At 36.3% G+C, this 23,397-nt stretch overlaps 1 protein-coding gene across 3 annotated transcripts; it reads left to right on the forward strand.

The window, feature by feature from the left end:
• Positions 1-2,824: 2,824 nt before the first annotated feature.
• Positions 2,825-10,627, forward strand: LOC145087164 (cysteine-rich receptor-like protein kinase 2). Of its 3 annotated transcripts, none has more exons than XR_013700739.1 (9): positions 2,825-3,610; positions 6,028-6,437; positions 6,527-6,646; positions 6,889-6,998; positions 7,620-7,830; positions 7,922-8,153; positions 8,227-8,380; positions 8,915-9,330; positions 9,900-10,627. XR_013700739.1 is itself a non-coding variant. In XM_079025074.1 (8 exons), exons 1-8 carry the CDS (start codon positions 3,237-3,239, stop codon positions 9,263-9,265), a joined length of 1,962 nt encoding a protein of 653 aa, XP_078881200.1. In that variant the 5' UTR covers positions 2,825-3,236; the 3' UTR covers positions 9,266-9,642. The 3 variants fall into 3 exon arrangements, 1 of the variants encoding a protein (XP_078881200.1); XR_013700738.1 differs by having other exon boundaries at positions 9,903-10,627; XM_079025074.1 differs by lacking the exon at positions 9,900-10,627 and having other exon boundaries at positions 8,915-9,642.
• Positions 10,628-23,397: the final 12,770 nt, after the last annotated feature.

Raw genomic sequence — 23,397 nt, forward strand, 5'->3', positions numbered from 1 at the left:
TTGTGAACCTTTTCAAATTAATAGTGTGCATAATAGCAAGTCAGATTCATAATGTGAATCTGAACTGATCGAGTTTTTTCACATTGTGAATGTCAAAAATTGAAATATTTACAGTTTAGATTCACAATGTGAATCTACACTGATCGAGTTTTTTTTAGTCGGTGTTGATGTTTAGTAATAGAGTACAAAAGTTAATATTTTTTGGTATAATTAATTTTTTTTAATAAAAATAAACTTAAATATTAAAAAAAAACTAACAAAATGAAGTGGGTTTTTTTCGAAATTTTTTTTTTGTTTTTTATATATTATCATGGATCTCTATGGAAAGATGACGAAAAATTGAGAACAATGCTATATTCGGTTTTTTTTCGATAAAAAATGTGGCCTAAAAAAATTTAAACGAAAAAAGGTGGGTTTTTTAGTAAGAGGTGAATTTTTGGTATAATCCGGTGTGTGCGTCCAATGTACAAGTGTACATGTATTTCCTTGGCCGTTGATCATTATGATTTCCGACACTCACGATTGGTTCCTTGGTTCCTTTGCTGGTGGTTTTTGCTAAGCCTTCTGTTGTTTCGATTTGTTTTGTTGTTTGGTGGTTGGATGCCTTCTTGTTGCTGTTTTAGTGAGATTATCTATGTTTTTGGTTGGTGCTAGTGGGGGTGCTCTACTGTGTATTTTCATTCCTGCATTTCATCTTGGAGTTTGGTTTTCATCAAGCCTGGGGTGGTTTCTTAGTCATTTGTCGAGGTGGTGAGATCATTGTTTCTTGATGTTCGGTTCTACTTGTAGTTTGGTTGGAGACCTTTTTTTGGGGTTTTAACATCAACAAACACTCTGTGGATTTAAATTTTGGCAAATTTAGGGTTAAATTCATTGGGGGTAAACAAAAGCTTTGGGATGTGGGGTAAGAAAAATTGGGGTTGAATCCTCATCACCTCCCTCGTCTTCATCATCTACAACTCCGATTTTCCTCTCCAAACTTCGACTTTTCTCCCTTGTGATCAACTAGCTTAACCTCTCCAACCTTCTATATCCCCTTCAATCCTTGATGCCTCCATCACCTTCATTATCTCCAACTCTGCCTCTTCCTGCTTCATCATACTCTGAAAATCACATATGTTCACCATGCTCTTCATCTAAGAACGATGATTCATATGGTAGTGACAAGATCTGGTCTAACATGTGTGGCGATGATTGATGTTGTTGAGGCTAGATCTGATCGATTTTTGTGTTTGCTTAGGTAAATGTTCTAAAGATTATATTGGAAAACTTTTGAAGGTTTGAACAATTCAATGATTTTGGAATGGAATATGTATGCGAAAACATTTTGATGAAGATGATGTTTGATACGGGAGAGAGAGATTTTATATATTAAATAACTATATTAATTTTTTTTCAATAAAAAATAAGAGAAAATATCATAAATGGTCCCTATGATAATGAAATGACGAAAATGTCTTTCAGTTAACGGATAAAACTTAACGGGGTTAGCAATAAAGACCAATCGTCAAAATTTTGAAAACATAGGGACCATCTATGATGTTTTTAAACCACGGAGATTAAACTTCATATCTGAAGAAACCACAGGGACCATTTATGATGTTTTTTCTAGAATATTTTATTACTAATTTCATATTTCATATTAGTCAAATGGATTAGAAAATGTTCGTAATTACCGTTTAGGTGTTCAAAATTGGATATATTCAAAATTTAAATATAAAAAAATTTTGGTTAATTGATTTGATATTCGGTATCCGAAATTTTGTCTATTGATATTAAGTAGAATATACTAAAATACATTTTTTTGAGCTTTTCCTTTATTTAGATATTAAACACCATAAAGACATAAACCACAATTGTTTTCCTTTTCATTCGACCCAATTAGGAGAGATATACTAAGTCATCCCAAAAAAGTATTTTTAAATATTAAGTTTTTATAATAAAAAACTCAAAAACTAATTTAAAATAAAAACAAATAAGCAAGTCATTAGATTACATTAAAACCTCTAATTTTACCTATTTATTATATTAATAAAAAAATACTAAAAATAATAAATAATAATAAATTTTTGGATATCAGGATATCTGACATATATAAAAATAATTAAAAAAATATTGTTTCTTCCCGAATGATAATAATCGATTTGATAAATAGTAGGTGTAAAACCGATATATTATATGGGTTAATTAAAAAAATTTAATATAAATTTGTAAATATTTAAAAACTTTAGAGGTATAAGAAATTAAGAAAAATAATAAATTATTAAAATTGATTTTTTTATCTTTTAAATTTAAATAAATAAACAAAATAAATTAATGAACTTTAATTTGACAAAATTTGAAATAAGAATATAAGTCCATTAATAAAATTGATATTTATGTGTTACTATATTTATTGTAATTATTAGATTAAAATATTATGTGCAGTTTATTAAATAGAAAAACTTATAAATTTACATGTACAAAATAAATTAATTCAAAATAACCACAAAATTATATTTGACAAATTGAATAAGAATCTGACATCGACAAAATAATATTATTTATTATAGTAGATGAGAAATTTAAATCAAAATTTAAATCAACCTGATTAAATTTAAAGTATTAATTTGGATCCTCGCCCCTGGGACAAGGCAAGGAAGAATACAGGAACAAACATATATCCCCGCCAACCATTATTGAACGCCTTTACAGGTAAGCTGAAGTGACACATCATCATAAAAGGACCCATCAGTCTCCAGTTTGTAAGTCTTTCGGGACTCCAATTCCATTATATAATATTTTACTAAAATTTTATTTTAAAAGTATATACTAGTAACTATGTTCATCGTATATACTTAAGAATTCTTCTCAGAATTGTTCATACCAGTGTAGTCTATAAAAAACTACGAGGGTAATCATCATCTAAAGTTGAAAAATCAACGGTCTTCATACCTATAATTCTGAAGTCAGTTGTAAGTTGTCTTCGGTGTATTATTAGGCGTGGAGATTAAAAAACTAATATATGGGTACCACGACATTCTTTGTTTGGGTTATTATAGTCGTCTTTGCTTGAGTTAAATAGTCATCTATATATCAATTATCATATGGTCCCAACATTTATACATCATTTGAGTTTATTGGTGACAAAGTTTAGTCAAAATCAATTCACTTGGCTTTGATCAGCACTTGTTAGGCAACTTCCTCGATCCCCTTATTCTTCTGAAATTGTTCTGGCTTCTCACGTTGAGTGGGCGATGGTTGTCTTAGTTGTGTTTCTTGTGTTTTTGTTGATTGAGCCAGTAATTTCACAGTCAAACGACCATGATAACAACACTAACATTCATCTCCAATCGTTCTGTGGTAGTATCGCTCCAATACATCCTACAAATTTCATCAAGAATCGTAACTCTACCTTTGCTGAACTCAGAAAGCAATTAATGAATGAAGGAGTATTTTCTGCAAGAGCACAGGATTTAAGTGCTGGGGACACGGTCTATGCAGCAGCTCAGTGCAGGAACTACCTATCCAAAGATCAGTGTGTGGCTTGTTTTGATGCTGGCGTTTCTGTACTGGTCAAATGCACAGCTGGCAATGGTGCTTACACACTCTTCGATAACTGCTTTATCAGGTAAAGTCTACTATATTTACAATTCTATGCTTAACTAATTTAGTAGAGCTGTTGTTGTCAAAGCACAAATTAAATTGTTTCACTTGCTACACCCAAGTGATCATTGTAATATATAACAGAAATTAAATATCCTTCAACCTTTTGTTCCTACGTGTTACAAGCAACAATGCGAGCATCATATACATCACTATCTCTATATGCCTTGCAAAACAATAATCCAATATTATACTTTTAAGCATTATTTTGATGAAAAAATATCTCTAGGATTTTATAATATCTTTTATACTATAGAAGAATTCCATCAAGATTGAGTTCAACTCATCTGAATGGTATTTAAAGATCGAAGTGTCATTCATCCTTACTTACTGGTCGTAAATTTTTGCCTTAACATTCTTCAAATGGATTAAGATTGAGTTAAACTCATATAAATGATCTTTAAAGAGAGAATGCATCTTCATCCTTAATGTATTCAAATTTTTTTTAACAAAAGCTTATTTGTGAAATATTTAGTCATATATAATGGCTCAATCTTTTGCTATAAATCTAATACTCTCTTCATCGGTAACTTCATAATGTATCTCATTCGAAATTGATAACAATGTCGTAGAATGATCCTTTTCTTGTTTCTTATAACCTGGCCTCATCTACGCTTGTTAGCCTCTCACTAAAAAATGGAATCCAAACACCTTGTTGTTCAACAATATTTCAACCTTGATTTGATATACGTTTAATCTATTTTTCTCGGTAAACTTCTTGATCATCACTTGGGGAACCATTTTCTATCAAATAATTATGTTTTGTTAGTATATCCCACATTAATGCGACATGATCCCTTATATGTCTGTATATGTTGGAGTCTTTATTTTCTTTATAAGGGCTCTTTTGGAAAGACAGTTTTAGACTACACATATATATATAACATACTATCAGAGTTGGCATCTGCACCCCCATGGCTTAACACATCGTTGTCTGGCCTCATCAAGCCTCAATCTCGGAAGTGTTACTGTATCACACTGATGCGACACAATTCCTTATGTATCTATATATGTTGGGGTCTTCTTCTATCCGTAAGGGCTCTTTTGGAAAGACAATCTTGCACTCCATATATATCTTACATGTTTAACACCACTTTTCGATCAGAAATACACTTCTTTGATTTGATATAAATTTTGTTGTTCTTGAATTGTTATTGAAACTTGTGTTTGTACAGTTAATGAGATGAAACAAGAAAGAAGGTTAAAATGGTTGTTTTATGCTAGATAGAGTGAAATGAAACTCGAATCATACAACTGAACCTAATAGGAAACAACATTATATTTAGACCAATAACTTTTTTTAGAAAAGTTAAACATACTCTTTCTTTTAAGAATTGCAATAGCCAAACTTCCTTTATTTAATTTAAAAACTTTTGACTAATTGGTAAGTCAAACAAAACTTACAATACCAACCACGGACTTAACAAAATTACAATGTGTTTTCGGATCCCCTAAAATAAAAGGCACAAATATTTTTTTATGGGAATTTAAAACATTATTGAAGTATGATCTAAATTCCATCGTTGAACTTTTTCGTGTTAATGCAACACTTTGGCATAAGTGTTGCAGTTGCATGAAAAATACTTTCTGTTAAGGCAGCGTTTTCGGAATTATGGCTGTGTAGACGAATTTCCATTGCTTGGATTGTTGATTACTTATTTTCCACGTTTACTAGTTCTATGACATTATTTCGTTTTATTTAGAAGTTTCGGATCTTTAAGATTCTTTTGTAAAAAGGCTATAAATAAAGCATTTCTAGTGATAGTATTTCTATCCACTTTTCTTATTGTCGACTTTATACTCATATAATCCCTTCTTCCCATTGGCAATTTTATACATACAAGTTCTTGTTCCTAATGGTTTTTCCTGCAACGGTTTCCATTCAAATATACTTGTGTTCATGATTGTTCTAGTTTCCTTTGTTTATCATGATATTTATAAAAAACACTCCAAATATCACACTTAAACTCTATATTCACTCAAATCCGTCGCTCATCTAAATGATCTAAACCCTTTGGGGTGCCTCTAATTGATTAATACATAAACAATAGAGAAATCCAACCAAAGTTTCCAAGTTGGGGATAGTTTTCAAAGTACAATACAACTGTGTAGGCGGACCAAAGCAAGGAAAAACATATCGGTCCTCACGACAGAACGGAGTGGTCTGCAACAAGAAATTAACAAACCAGCCCTCAGACTAAGCGGAATGTGGATTGATCCTCAAATCCATCGTGTCACTCCTTCGAAGAGATTATTGAAAATCACAATTCTTGAACATATAATTTATTATTTTTTGGAAGTAATTTTAATTATCATTTCATATCAATCTAAAGAAGCTTTGGAAAAAGAAGTTCTAAATCTTCTATGTCATCTCTTGTTAAGGTACGAAGACTTTGCTGACTTCTATAATAACCCAAAGGTGGCCCAGGATGGGACTGGCACACCATCTTCACGATGTGGTATTCAGTCAGCATCACAGCCGATTACAACTTTTCAAGGAGTTGTAGATGACTTGCTAACCGATATTAGAGATGCTACTCCAAAAGCATCTAATTTCTATGTAGCATTGACAAGGGAAATCGCAAGTGATAATGCAACAGTCTATGCGATTGGACAGTGTGATGGAAATAAAATCCCATGTCAAAATTGCATGAATGCAGCATATAACGAATTAAATAATTGTCTTCCAAGAACCGAAGGATGGTTTTTCGACATGGGTTGTTTTGCAAGGTATTCAACGACTCCATTTTTCAATAACAACCAAACAACAGATATCACAAGTGTCTTAAAAGGTGAGGCCACTTCTTTCAATTTCCTGAAACAATCAATTCTTCGGATCTAGACTTCCTGGGTTTATAACTTCTTTTTGATTATATGATAGGGCATTCAAGTGAGGTACCCATAATTGTTGGAACAATTGCTGGCATAGCTTTGTTTTTCACTATCATTGTCATGTGGTTAGTGTATCGAAAACGGAAGAAAGCTAAAGAGATTGAGCAAGGTGATTGTTTATATGTGTTATGTGTATTTATGACACATTTGTATTTGTCTTTTTCCGACCATGAGGCTATCAACACCTGGTTGACCGGGTTGGTGCGTGATGTGGCTGATCATGTGGAATTATTGATCATTTGTTGTTTTTCAGGATATAGTTCTTATCATAATATTTTATTTAGTTTTATAATAATTATAACGATAAACTCAATCTGTATACATGTCGACCATGTTATGCCATGAGTGCAGAAGATTTGAAGGGTGCAGTACATTACAATTATAAAGATCTGCAGCTGGCTACCAATAATTTTGGGGAAGAGAATATTCTAGGGAAAGGAGGTTTTGGTGAAGTATTCAAGGTAATAAAATAGAATTTTCGTATTGGAATGATATTATTGATTTCAATTTGGTTTCAACATATAAATATTTATTTTCCTGGAAAGACAAACAATTTCTCATGAATTACATTTCATTAGATCTTAACTTCTTAGTTATTAAAGATTCATTTACAAGCACAATAGTTGAATGACAAATATTTAAGATATAAATGTTATTTATATTTATCAAGCAAGTGAGAATGTTTTTTCCAAATATTACACCCTTGGGACTGAAATTTTTGTTGCCGCAATACACATATGGCTTGTAATTGTGATGAGAAATTAAATATCCTCCTACTTATCCTTCTTCCCATTTGAAATGATGACAAGTGTATTAAAATATAATTAATATCATTCAAATATGATATTTGTCACTATTTCACATGAATAGGAATATAAGTAGGAGAAAACAGTAGGAGGATATTTAATTTCTCAATTGTGATATTCCCAGATTTCGTACTATAAGTTAGTACCTCTAGGTTAACCTATCAAATTAACTTTAGATATCGTATGTCAACATTTCTCATTTTCTACAAACAAATTGGAGATACAATTTCCTTATTATTCACTTATTGAAACAAACTCTTGAATGATTTATTATAGGCAACCCTTGATGATAACAATGTTGTGGCAGTAAAGAAACTTCATGTACAACATGCTAGAGTAAAAGAAGAATTTGAGAATGAAGTTAAGCTTATAAGTGACGTTCATCATCGAAATCTTCTACGTCTCCTTGGATGGTCCAGTGAAGGATCTGATCTACTTCTAGTCCTGGAATATATGCCAAATGGAAGCCTTGATCGATTCTTATGGGGTAAGTTGGTGTTGAAAAACTACTGATAATTATTCATGTGAAATTCAATATTTAGAAACACTTGGTATGCTAATATCTGTTCATAATGAAGGTTCTGAAAGGGGAACTCTGGACTGGAACCAACGATATGAAATAATATTTGGGATAGCCAGGGGTCTTGCTCATCTACACAACGAATTTCATGTCAAAATCATTCACAGAGATATTAAATCAAACAACATTCTTCTTACTGATGATTTTAAACCAAAGATAGCAGATTTTGGTCTGGCAAGGTTTCTACCTGAGGATGAAACTCATGTTAGCACCAAGTTTGCTGGGACATTGTAAGACTGTTGATACAATTATTGTTTGTGGATAATTAAGTTCTTTTATTTTTACAATGAAATACAATGTCAGGGGTTACACAGCGCCAGAATATGCACTTCAAGGTGTTTTATCGGATAAAGTTGACACTTACAGCTTTGGAGTTGTGAGTCTTGAAATCATTAGTGGCCGAAGGAGTACTGAAGTGAAATCTGACATATCATCCTCCGACTACCTACTGGAAGATGTGAGATGGCATATTAATACCTTTTCTCATATTTAGCTGTTCTGTTTAGAGAATGACAAGATCAGATTAATAAGAAACGAAAAAAATTACATAGGAGGTGCAGTACATATATATAAGAAGAAAAAATATAATAATAAGATACAAACAAACATGCTTCCTTCCTCAAAACATAGCATGAAGAAAGAATAAGAAAGCAAAACAGATAATTTAACAAAGAATATACCCAAGTTACAACTCCTGCAATAATGTGTACTTCCTCTTTTCCCTTTTGAATGTTGACTATGCTTCAGGATATGACCTCAGAGACTTGAATTCTGAATGTATACCCTGTTGCTTACACCATTAAAATATTTAAGTTGTACAATCTCAAACAAAACTTTGATCATGTAACAAGTATATATCTTCTGAAATAATTATGTTTTTAAAAACAACAAATATTTCACATATAAAGGTGATGCATACATTAGTAGATTTTACTTTCTTTGTAAAATAGTTACGGAACTCTTAATTTTTTTGATATAATTGGGTGAACAGGCATGGAAGTCATATGAGAAGAAAACACATATGAAATTCATTGATGTCACATTGGACTTGAACCAACACCAGCAAGAACATGTGATGAAGATCATTGAGATTGCTTTGTTGTGCACCCAATCGCCATCTTCGAAGAGACCAACCATGTCGGAGGTCGTTTTGATGCTTCAGGATGGCCAATCATTGGGGAAAAGAGAGCTAACCAGACCTACTGATGTACACAATCATGAAAGGAGGATTCATATTGGCTCTTTAAAGAATTCCATTGCTGCTGATAATGTTTGCAAAAACCGAAAGCAAATATTAGAGGCGAATGAGAAGCTACGTAGTGAAAGAGGAATGCCAAAGTAGATGTAATGGAGAAAGGGATGGATGTTGCAAAGATCAAATAAATCAAGGATTCAGGGTTGATGATGGTGAGGTTTTTATGCGTTTTAAAAAAAACATACACCAGGCAGCCTACTATTACTATTGGTCTGAATGAAACAGAATCCTCCATGTCACTTTTCTTGCTTTCTCTACGGAAAGTCGTCAATGAGTATCTTTACAATATGATTACTTTTGATTTAATCAAATTCAATGCTTTTTATAAGAAATCAAGTGAATACACTACTAGAAAAGGCTTTTAATGATGTACGAATTACAACTCACACTGGTTTTATGACATGAAAAATGTCAGCCATAAATATTATGCCCTGCTTCGTGAAATCTTAAGGATTTCCGGCAAACATTTTTTGTTATAAAATTATTTCATCTTTTAAAAACAGTTACGACACAAAAACACTTACATCGTAATTAAGCGTCATAGCAAGATTAAAAGAAAACAATGGATACCCTTCTCATATTTGTGTGTCATCTTGAAAAAAAACTCAACCGTCTTTTAATTTGCTCATCTTTTATTGATTTCCTCCCATTTTCCTGGTTCAACTACCTTTTGTTACTAGTTTATGATGAACCCACCACATTTGATTTGATTGTTATATAGCAGTGTGCTCAAGGAGAAAGGAGAAAGAGAACACGAATTTGTTTGAAAATCTACCGGTCGACATGAATGTGGTAAACTTTGAACAGGGTCGGCCTGGGCGAGTTGGGCAGAGGCCCATGGCAGCAAAGAGAAGAGGGGCATAACTTTAGTCCATCATTCTAATGTATTAGGTTTTCGGCCCAAATGATTTCATCCCGGATTGACTGTGTGTTTACTCGCTCTAGTTCCCGTCTTCCCAGTCGTCTCCTAGAATGATGAAAGGTCCAAATTTAGAAGACGAGTTCATTGGTTTCCCCGATCATCAATTGGTCAAGAGGCTCGTATTTGGATACATAATGGATACCCTCTCCCGATTTCTTTCTTGTACACAAGAACGGTGATTTATACAAACTCTAATCTCTTGTCGCTCGATTTCTCTAAACTATCTTTTCTTATCTTTTTTTATACCATTTTCTCTTCCGATTTCTGTGACTATCTTGATATTTATCTACTCTCCGACGTGGAGCTCATCAGAGTTGTAATGGAAGTATTCTCCTGTTTAGGACGATCATGCCCCTGTTGCTATGGAATTGTCCAGTTCTCCATTTGTTACTTAGCTTTTCTAGATGTTTTGCTTTCGTGTTACTTTTCTGGATTTGGAGTTTTACCTAGGTGTATGGTTACGTTATTCTTTCTTTGGTCGGTTTGGATTTTAAAGGTGCCTCCCTCTACATATTGTTTTGCCAATTTGGACGATTATACCCTTATTGCTCTAGGGGTATTCAATTTTTGTAATCCCCTTCAAGTTATCACGATTTTGGTTTCAAATAGTATTAAGAGCCTGGTTGGACGATTATGCCCTTGGAGTTGATTCCCTGCAATTCTAAATTGTTTTGTTGTTGCGAACAAAGTTGTAACGACCCAATTTTCACGTCCAAAAATTTCATTTTTGATTAAGTGATTTACAAAACGTTTGTAATACAATATCATCCGATCATATCATTAAATAAAACATGTCTCGTATCTGAAAAAACGAATCGTAAAAACATAATAATGTCAGAGTACAAATCCCAGAATAACTCATAGTGCGGAAAACAAAGAGTGTGTGTATGATGTGCCGCTACCGCGCCAGCTCCTTCCCCTTCGCTAAAGAGGTACCTGAAACCAAAACTGTAAACCGTAAGCACGAAGCTTAGTGAGTTCCCCCATTGTACCACAACCCATACAATCACATAGCATACTTACTGTCGGGAAATTCTGGGGTGCCCGACCTGATGGGTTTTGGTCATAAGACATCCTATGTGCTCATACAAACCCTAATGCTTGGATCTAGGTTTCTCTATTGTACATGCTTTGAATCCAAGACTATAAACCCTAATTCTAGCATATGGAAATCAATATTAACATATAATTAGGTTTAAGATATTACCTTGATTGTTATGTAGTAATAACAATCCCAATTCCTCCTTGAATTGACTTTGGAAGGCTTAGAGTCACAAGTGTCACTCCTCTAATGGCTTACAAACACCAAGAGCAAATGGAGAAGATATGAGGAGAGAGGGGAGGTATTGAATTCGTCCTTAGGACTTCTAGGGAAAGCTTAGACGAATTCATAAGCCTTAGGGGGTTTATATAGGTGTAAAGATTAGGGTTTTAGTCCTTATCCTTATCTAGTTGCTTGCCCATCAAGCAACCATAAGATAAGCCTTGGAAATCCCTATCTCTTGGACCTTTGGACGATTTTAAGGATATCCTTATCCTTGAATTCGTCCATCCTTTAACAAGGATAACCATTGCCCTATTTTGCAACTATCACATAATTACAATTCAGCCCCTCTAGTTTAATTAATTACATTTAATCACAAAATTAATTCTTAATTAATTATTGACCAATATTAATTAAACAAATATGATTTCTCCTTTAATATATTATTCTTATAACATATTAATAAATCATAATAACCTCTCTCTTTATTTATTTCTCCAATCAAGTTGCTTTGGTGAAGGCAACCCAAAAGGACCATGCACCATCGGGTTATGTACATACCAAAATAGTTATGGAATTAGACACTAATCCAACAATCTCCCACTTGGATAAGTCTAACAACTATTCTGCGTATGACTTCGGATCCCGATCTGCAATCGTAGCTTTCCAAAGCTGCTGTCAACTCTGATCATATCAGATACGCGTGTCCTTAGATAAGGGATCATATATTCCTCCATTCTAGATATCATATGAGATATGATTTCAAATCATTCTCTTTGTACTATATCTCGATTCCCGATTTATGACGACTGACTAATTGAACAAATCAAATTAGCCCTAGCCTGGCCGAGCATTTACGTTTGTCATCACTAAATCATCAAGGGGCCCAAAGATATCGCTTTTATCCTACTTTGGATAAAAGGAACAGATAAACTTTGATACAATGCTTGCTTGCACTCACTAACCAAATCACACACAACAATATGTTTTATAACACCAAGTTACTAGTGCGTTTACATATTATCAATGTGCAACCGATTCGCAAGATACAACTCACACATCTCGGTTTCAAGAATATAAGATGTTATCGTCTCACTAATCACTCGTGATACAATTCATGGAGTGATCCAAGTGAGCGTGGGTTTGATCCAATGCTCAAATTCATATTCATAAGCACTCATGAACGTTGCAGCAAACATTTGCTTATGTCTAATGCTCTTTAGACAATCCACACACCGATTCACGACAGTCTTCATTCATATCTACTTCCAACATATGAACAACTGTGGCCCGTTCGAATAATTCGATTATTCTTAATAAACTCAATTATTCTGGAAGTCAAAACATGCAAATGTGAAACACAAGAATAATACTAATCCCATATGGCCTCAAACCTTTGAGAATAAATAAAACGCCTTTTATTTATCACCATATTGATTACTCATTATTTGTCGTTTCGGGTAATCAACTTTTTACTTGAATTATTACACTTGTCCCATGCTCCTAGTATGCACACAATGTTTTACCTATGGTTCTTACTTTGTGAAATAGATCACATTGAACACATTTCCAATCATTCTCATTTCACAACTCCAAATCCATTTTTCATAAGTTTAAGAATATCAAATTCTTGCCACTTATAGAATATGCTAGATTCTAACATTTTATACAACTTACCCTTGCGTAATGCCAATGCACCAAAGTCACAAAGACTATTGCCAATGATATTACAAAGTCTTCTATCGGAGATTGTTACAAGACAATTCCTTAGATATGATGTCTCTCACTCAAAGTACATTCCTTTGAACATCCTTTTGCATAAAAGTTTCTAATCTAGACATAGATTTTTCAATATTCAATTCCCAATATGAACACGCTTCCATATTTTCCATATGACAGCTCATTCTTAATAGAATCTTATCTATTCGTAATGATGTCAATATGGTCCATCCAGTATGGACACATTTCCATATTTTCCATATGACAACTCATTCTTAATAGAATCTTTTCTATTCATAATATTGTCGATATGTTCCATCCAATACCATGCTTCCAACTACTCACAAGCGACCAATCCTCGTCGAACTTTGGATTGTCCTTTGATAGTTGTTTAATTATTTTAGTCAAAACCGATTCTAGTCCTTTTTCCCTCTAAATGCGCTAGACATTTGGAAAAATTTAGAATGGTCAATCATTAAACCATTTGCAATCGATCCTATACCCGAAGCGTATGGGACACGATGCATAATGTTTTATTTGGCTATGTTCTCAAAATTCGAATTATGAAGAGGAATGCCGTAATCATAATCAAAATTTTACGAACAAACTATGTACCTTTGACTAAGTTTATTAACATTTCTCAACCTAATCCTTTAGATTTGAAATGAAGCATAATATTCTCTCCCTTAATTATAGCAAAACAACCTTTCAACTCTTACAACTTTGCAAAGTATGACTCTTGTTTTCTATAGTTAATATTGCTAACCTGGCAATACTTTCCTTAATAATCATACAATCATAACTTTTATGCTCCCACTATCATGATGATTATTATAAAACATAACACTTATGCTCCCACTAGCTTCGACATGTATTCATAAACATCTCAACTTCCAGAAAGACAATACTTATTGAATTTCTTAAGTTCATGTTTCTAATACTTAGTGCTTTGATAATCTTTTATCAAGGCTTTTTGAACTAATACACCTTTGCCTTCGATAGTTCATATGTGTATCTAAATAATTAAGACTAATTGCCAAACCTCACAATTCAAATTATGGAAAGGGATACCGTAACCATAATCAAATTCAAGAATGCAATTTTATAATCACTATCTTCTTAAAATCTTTCTTAGTGAAAGCATTTCCTCAGAGTCATTTTCATGAAGGAGGAAATCTAATGACACTTAGATTTAAATGGTGTATTTGTTCCTATCCATGTGAATTTGTCAAAACCAAAGTTTACGACGAATTCAAACTCATATGGATCGAACTTTCTTAATCTTGATTTCTTGCCTTATGGTAGCACAGCTGCCCACCACGTCTTCCAAGTAGTTAAGCAGCTCACCTTTTTATATCAATGTACTTTCCATTGAACAAGGTCCTTGCATTTTATGCATTCAAATGAGAACTCATAGGACTCACATGTATAATTAACTCGATTGGATTGGCACAGAAACAAAATAATGTCTTCACGATAGGTTGTAAACCTCAACTCGTGTGCTAGTGATGATCGATAAGGTTTATTTGATTTGTTCTTGAAACCTTTCAAGACCATTAAGACTCCCACTGACTCCTTGACATATAAGATTCTCTTGTCAATAACCATTTCTTGACAAACAAATATTCAAGAGTTAGTGTAGCTTTTATCAAAACACTTCATAAATTGGTCCTAGTTGGTCTTTGCCTTGTCCAAGATATCACAACTTACCACATTTAATGAATGTTATAAACCTTCTTGATACTTTTTCACTCAATGTCACAATCGTAACTTTAAGACTTGTTATTGGAATGAAGTATGATTGACTTCTTGATGTTACCATTTCTTTAATCTTTGATTCCTCTTCTTGGACATACAATTGTGCCAAGACTCACTTAGAGGATCAATTGAGATATGATTCTTAATCATTAAGACCTATCATAAAGCATAAAAGCTACTCTCCCTTCTTCTTAGAATGGAGAAAATTTTATCTTTCTGCCTACTTGATTCTTCTTATTCGTTCTGCTATTGATCTAAACCCTTTAATCAATTCAGAATTACACTTAATCTTGTAAGTATAATCATATTAACTAAGCTTTTAGTAAATCATGACGAATATCTTTGTCACTCTTATGGTGAACTTGATCAACACACAACTTTGTGTACTCGATCTCCTAGTCCTTCACTTGACACCTTGTCAATGAATTAGTCTAATTTCCAAATATGAAATTTCTCATTCATCGTGCAACCAAGTTGCATGATTCCAAATTTCTGTCCAATTGAAACTTGGGCGATGAGAAACTCTCCCTATTTGGTAAATTCTCAACTTTCCATAAATAACATAATAAGAACCAAATCCATTATTGCTAATAATAGAAACATTTTAACATCAATTTTCATACACGCCATTGTAAGGATAAATAAATAAAATTTAAAATCAAAAATTTATTTTATTGCGGAAAAATTTGTCCTTACAATGCAACTCATTGAAAAACTTATGCTAATACATCTTTCGTAGCAATCTAATTCTAACTCTAAGTAGGAGCTCAAGAATCTAATCTTAGAGAAACGCGATCGAAATCCATTCCTTCACAGTTAGATTCTGCTCACTTCTTCCCTTAAGCTTCCTTTCTTTTCTTCGATCCTACAAAACATCAATTGTAATCTTATCACATTATGTATTCAGAATCTAGAATGAAGCTTAAAAGAGTTAGTCAATGGATTTTTACCTAAATTAGAGCCATACGTTTCGACTCTCCCATCTCTTAGATCTCTTAGGTAAATGGGGCAGCTTTGTCTCCAATGCCCTTTCTCTTGGCAATAAAAGCAAATTGACTCTTTTGGAACATGACATGGAACTACTTCAGACATTGTCTTTCTCTTGTGATCAAACTTTTCGATCATAGCAAGTCTTTCGTTGCCATTATCTATATCCATAGAGGTCTCGAAGGCAAATTCACCAATCAACTTTGTTTTCCTATTGCGCCAAATCATTGCTGATTCAGCACCAATAAGCATATAGGTGAGATCTATAAGGGTCATGTCGTAGTTCATCATATAGTACTCTCTTAAGAACTCACTATATGAGTTGGGAAGTGACTGAAGAACCCAATCAACAGCCATTTCCTCACAGACAACAGATCCCAACATTCTTAACCTATCAATGTGTGACTTCATCCCTAGGAAGTGTGCACACACCGGCTTTCCTTCTTTATGTTTACTTGCCAAAAGGGCTTGAGTGATCTTGAACTTTTCAAGCCTTTGAACTTGTGGGTTAGGGAGAATAATTGGAGGAGGTAGAGGAAGTGAAGCATGATTTCTTGTTCCTCGATCGAATCGTGGAATATCATCTTCATGTGGAATGCTTGTTCCACGGGATTTGAGAAGACCATAGTTGTCGAACTTTGACATCTACAAAACAGGAGAAAAACGAATTCAAGTTAGTTGATAGATTGAGTCCTTAGTAAATCACCCAAATGAAATACTAAGGCTAGGACCCAACACAATATTCTACAACTCGGGAGAGGGATGTCGTAACCCAAATTGCAGAACATTTGAAGGTAAGTGAATGGCGATTCACTAATTTCCACCATGAAAAACGAAAAAGAAATTTAAGTTTTAAATCTATGAAAACTCCTAGATCCTTTCAGATACATTGAACTTTCAATGGCATGTTTATATCTCGATATGCCCCTCTTGTTTGTGACTGGGATGCCGAGGATCACAAAGCGGGTGTGAATAACCATGCAAACTTACATGGTGCCCTCACATGTTACAGTCACCTATTCGATGTGCCGGTAAGCCACACACGCTCCATCGAACTATGACAAACATTGAGTCACCCTTTGCTACCTTTGCTTAGAACCATTTAGTGTGCCGGTAAACCACACACGCTCCACTAACGTCTTCGCAATGGCATAAAGTGTAATTTCATGGAATTGCATCAATTCACTTTTGCCTAAGTAACTAAGATTGGGAATTTGTAAAACATTTAGTTACTTTTGTATTTTATTATACTTATAATGAAAGGTTTTGTCCTGTCCTACCCGTTCGGCTAACGACCCTCCACTAGTCAAGAGTGCGGTGGGTAAGAGTGGATACCCATTCAATCGCCATTTTATAGGCAATTTCCTTAAACACCCCTTATAGACTAGCTTCGTGAATGAGGCCTACTAACGGTAAGACTGACTTTACTCATACATATATATAATGTTAGACTTTTAATGTTATATATAGTATAGGGTGTATTTTATACTTTCAAAATACTTAGGTTGTCTAATTTAACAATTATACCTTTAATTCAAATTAAATTGTAAACCTAAACTTTTATGGATTTATTAAACCACTTTTAATTATACACCTTAATTAATTAATAAAACCATAAGGGTGTGATTTGAACTTTTTCAAAACTATATTAGAGTTTTAGAATTTAACATTCCTAATTAAACTTTTAATCAACTTTTAAATTCCAAAACTTGAGGGCAAGTTTTGAAACATTTCAAAAACATTAGGGTTTAGAATTTAAATATACCTCAAAATTAAACTATTAATCAAAATTTAAATTCCAAAACTTGAGGGCAAGTTTTGAAACCTTTTTCAAAATATTAGGGTTTCAACTACTTAAATTACAAAACAACAAAACTTTTTGGGTTCAAATTTAAAGTATAAAACCTAAAAAAGAAAATATGAAACTTTTCAAAGCACAAGGATCAAATAACAAATAATCTAAATTAACATTTAATCACATAATTATCCATATTTGATTTATTTAATGATTTCTTGGAAAACAATTTATCAATTTAATCAAAATAATTTAAACAATTATCACATAAGGAAACAATTATCTTATTAATTGATAAATATCTTCAATTAGATCAAAATATAGTCAAATATATCATATAATCGGATTAATATTGATCTAACATGATAAGGTAACCATCCATAATCAAAAACAGCAAGAAATCCCGAATATACCTCTGTCTGACGCACCGACTCGCCGAGTCACCCTCTGGAACTCGCCGAGTAGGGGCAACTCGCCGAGTCCACAGTGGGACTCGCCGAGTCCATCAAGCAGAACACCAAAAATCGAATTTTTCAAACATATCAAGCATCAATACAATAGAAACCAATCAAGGCTCTGATACCACTGATGGGTTTTGGTCATAAGACATCCTATGTGCTCATACAAACCCTAATGCTTGGATCTAGGTTTCTCTATTGTACATGCTTTGAATCCAAGACTATAAACCCTAATTCTAGCATATGGAAATCAATATTAACATATAACTAGGTTTAAGATATTACCTTGATTGTTATATAGTAATAACAATCCCAATTCCTCCTTGAATTGACTTTGGAAGGCTTAGAGTCACAAGTGTCACTCCTCTAATGGCTTACAAACACCAAGAGCAAATGGAGAAGATATGAGGAGAGAGGGGAGGTATTGAATTCGTCCTTAGGACTTCTAGGGAAGGCTTAGACGAATTCATAAGCCTTAGGGGGTTTATATAGGTGTAAAGATTAGGGTTTTAGTCCTTATCCTTATCTAGTTGCTTGCCCATCAAGCAACCATAAGATAAGCCTTGGAAATCCCTATCTCTTGGACCTTTGGACGATTTTAAGGATATCCTTATCCTTGAATTCATCCATCCTTTAACAAGGATAACCATTGCCCTATTTTGCAACTATTACATAATTACAATTCAGCCCCTCTAGTTTAATTAATTACATTTGATCACAAAATTAATTCTTAATTAATTATTGACCAATATTAATTAAACAAATATGATTTCTCCTTTAATATATTATTCTTATAACATATTAATAAATCATAATAACCTCTCTCTTTATTTATTTCTCCAATCAAGTTGCTTTGGTGAAGGCAACCTAAAAGGACCATGCACCATCTGGTTAAGTACATACCAAAATAGTTATGGACTTAGACACTAATCCAACACGACCTACCCGATACGGCCATTCTGGGGTGCCGACCTACCCATGCGGCCATTCTGGGGTGCCCTCCTACCCATGTCAAGCCATTCTAGGGTGCTGACCTACCCGTCGGTACTAAGAACCGACCCTCGGGGACTATTCCACCCCTTACTGCTACTATCACATATTGCATAACATAAACATACTATCAGACATATCTTGGGTGTCCAAACTACCCTTCGGTCCTAACAACCGAACTTGGGGACTATTCCCCTCCTACTACCGCTATCACATATAACATATCATGCCAGCATATAAACATATCATCACATATTATCAGACATATCTGGGGTGTCTAACCTACCCTTCGGTCCTAACAACCGAACTCTACTACTATCACATGTAACATATCATGCTAGCATATAACATGTCAGGTAGTAACAAACCTAGATGATATCACAAAGACAATCATCTAACATACAACTCCTACTGGTGGGCCGGCGTTGTGGCCGTAGACCCACCGCTACTGGAAGGTAACTCACCTTGTAGTAGCTGTTGGTCTGTACGGGAATCTTCTGACTGCTGCCACTGCTGCTCCGAGAATCCTCTGGCTATAATTCCCACAAAACACTTAGTCGTACACTGCTAACTTGTTCTTAGGGTAAAATGACCATTTTACCCCCGACCTAAACAAAGTCAAAGTCAACTTCTAGTGACCTGACTCGCCGAGTTGGCTCGCCAACTCGCCGAGTCCTTATCCTTCCCTTTGTCCTTATACTCGTCTCTACTCGTCGAGTTAGGCAATGACTCGACGAGTTTTCCTTCTAAATGAACATCGAATGAATCCTCATCCGACTCGCCGAGTTGTATGAACAACTCGTCGAGTTCACCTTCGACTGATGCACAGGTCCTGTCCTTGATTCGCCGAGTTGTATGAACAACTCGTCGAGTTCATCTTCATCCTTTAGAAGATTGCCTTGGACTCGCCGAGTTTTCTCATGCACTCGCCGAGTCCCATGAACTTCCAGAATAATGGCTTAGTCCAGAACGTTGGGTCACTCCCCGGGACCCCCCTAAAACCTTTCTATACTCAACTGGGTCCTTATGCCCCTCAACTGATATGGGACCAAACCTTGGACTCGCCGAGTCCAAGAATGGACTCGTCGAGTTGGTCACATCCACTCACTAAATCTTCGATTTCTGATATACAACCCTTGATCAAAAGATAGATCTATGCTTCTACAATCGATTTAGCACATAAAGTTACAACCATTACGTGCTTGCATGGGACTTTGAGCTCAAAAGGTCTTAAAATCAAGCTCTTACAATGCATGGGGCCTTCTTTGAGTGCAAAAAGGCACTCCTTTCTGCCTTGTAACCCCTCTAAGGACCTAGATTCGAAACATCAACTCCAAACCATGCTTGCAATCATGGTTGGTGACCAAAATGGCTTAAAAAAGCCCTAAAACTCCACAAAAAGGGATCTATCAAAAGAACTAACAAGGTATAGACTTTATACCTTCTGAAGACGGCAAATGATGCTCAAACTCGGATCGTTCTAGCCTCCTCTTGATCCTTCAAGCTTCTCCTTCATTCCTAGGGTCACAAAAGCACCAAAATCACTCCAAATGCCTTAGATTGCTTCAAGAACCGATAGGGTTTGCTATGGGGGTCTCCTGGGAGCAAATGGGACGAAGGAGGCCAGGTTAAGGTGTTTAAATAGGGTGCAAACCCTCGGGTTAGGGTTTTTGTCCAGACAGGGCCTACTCGTCGAGTCCGGGACCCGACTCGTCGAGTCCACAGCTTAAACCCTGCACCTCATCACGCTTCTACTCGGTGAGTTGGTCCTTCAACTCGCCGAGTCCAAGGCCAAAAATGCAAAAATATAAATAAGAGAATACGTACCAAGAACTAGGTGGTACAAATCTCCCCCACTTATTTTAGACTTCATCCTTGAAGTCTACTGCTTGATCCTGAAATAGTTCGGGGTAATGTTCCATCATCTCGTCCACCGGCTCCCACGTCCACTCTGACCCCTTCCGGTGCTGCCATTGCACCTTCACGAGTTCCACTATTTTGTTCCTCAAATCCTTCGACTTCCGGTCGAGGATTGCCACCGGTCGCTCAATGTAATTCAGGCTGTCATCAACCTGAATGTCCTCCAAGGGTACCACTGCTAAGGCATCCACCAGGCACTTTTGCAACTGAGAAACATGCAAAGTGCTGTGTATCTCACTGAGGTCGGTTGTCAAATCCAGCCTATACGCCACCTTGCCCACCTGGGCTATAACCCTGAACGGTCCAATGTACCTGGGGCCCAACTTGCCCCGCTTCCTGAATCGGATAACAGATTTCCATGAGGAAACCTTCAGGAGAACCATATCCCCGGCCTGGAACTCCAGGTCTGATCGGCGCTTATCAGCATAGCTTTTCTGCCAACTCTGAGCAATCTGAAGCCTGCTCCGGACCTGCTGAATCTTCTCTGTCATCTTGAGCACTACCTCTGTGCTCCCCATTACCCTCTGGCCAACCTCGACCCAACATATCGGGGTCCTGCACTTCTTCCCATAAAGCCTCTCAAAGGAAGGACGATCAATGCTCACGTGATAACTATTGTTATAGGAGAACTCTGCCAATGGAAGGTAGGTATCCCAACTACCTCGAAGTCTAATACGCATGCTCGCAGCATATCCTCCAGGGTCTGGATGGTTCGCTCGCTCTGACCATCCGTCTGCGGGTGAAAGGCGGTGCTAAAATGCAGACGAGTACCCAACTCATCATGAAACTTCCTCCAAAACCTGGAAATGAACTGCACATCCCTATCTGAAATCACAGAAACTGGCAAACCGTGTAGCACCACCACCTCCCGGATATAGATGTCGGCCAACTTCTCGGCCGAGATGCTCTCCTGAATCGGGAAAAAATGGGCGCTCTTGGTCAATCGATCGACGATAACCCAGATCGAATCCACTCCCCGTGTGGTCACGGGAAGCTTGGTGATAAAATCCATCGTGATGTCTTCCCATTTCCACAACGGAATATCTAACGACTGCATTTTGCCGTGAGGTCTCTGATGCTCAGCCTTGACCTTCCTGCAGGTCAAGCATCGTTCCACAGACCATGCCACATCCCGCTTCATGCAGGGCTACCAATAGTCTAGACGAAGATCCCTATACATCTTCATCGCCCTGGGATGAATGGAGAACCGATATTTATGCGCCTCCTCCATCAGAACCTGGCGCACACCGCCGTGGTATGGCAACCACACCCTACGGTATAGTGTCAGTAATCCTCGGCTGTCATAGTTGAAGGAGGAAACTTGCCCCATGATCCGCTCGCTTTTTCGATGTTCCTCCTTCATGGCCTCCCGTCGGGCCTCTCCAATCCGCTCCAACAGCGGAGTCACCACTGTCATCCTCAGGCAGATATCCCTAATCGGCGCTGCCTTGCGGCTAAGCGCGTTGGCCACCACATTGGCCTTACCCGGGTGATAAAGGATCTCGCAATCGTAATCCTTTACCACGTCCATCCACCGACGCTGCCTCATGTTTAGATTCGGCTGATCCATGAGGTACCTTAAACTCTTATGGTCCATGTAGATGGTACAACGAACCCTATAGAGGTAATGACACCAAATCTTGAGGGCGAATACAACAGCCCCCAACTCCAAATCATGCGTCGGGTAGTTCGCCTCGTGAGGCTTCAGCTGCCTCGACGTGCAGGCGATGACATGCCCTCTGTACATCAATACTGCGCCCAAAACTGAGATGGACGCATCGCAGTATATAACAAAATCCTCTATGCCCTCTAGCAGGGCTAATATTGGCGCCTCACACAATCTCTATCTCAGTGTCTCGAACGTGGCCTACTGCTTAGGCCCCCAGCGAAAGTGCACGACCTTCCTTGTTAGCCTGGTCAGGGGCACGACTATCTTGGAGAAATCCTGGATGAATCTCCGATAGTAGCCGGCTAATCCTAGGAAACTCCGAATCTCGGATGGAGACTTCAGAACCTCCCATCTCATCACAGCCTCCACCTTGGCCAGGTCCACTGATATCCCGTTCTGGTTGACGAGATGCCCAAGGAACTACACCTCGCCATACTAGAACTCACACTTGGAGAACTTAGCATACAAGTTCTCCCTCCTCAACGTCGCCAGAACCTCTCGCAAGTGCTCCTTGTGCTCCTCCTGTGTCTTGGAGTAAACCAAGATATCATCTATAAACACTATCACAGACCGGTCTAACATCGGTCTACACATGCAGTTCATGAGGTCCATGAATGCGGCAGGAGCATTGGTGAGCCCGAAGGGCATCACCACAAACTCGTAGTGGCCATAGCGCGTCCGAAACGCGGTCTTCTACACATCCTCCTCTCTGACCCTCATCTGATGATATCCTGAAC

The sequence above is a fragment of the Lactuca serriola genome, chromosome 2 (genome assembly GCF_051521515.1).
Source record: "Lactuca serriola cultivar US96UC23 chromosome 2, Lser_US96UC23_V15, whole genome shotgun sequence".
NCBI classification, from domain to species: domain Eukaryota; kingdom Viridiplantae; phylum Streptophyta; class Magnoliopsida; order Asterales; family Asteraceae; genus Lactuca; species Lactuca serriola.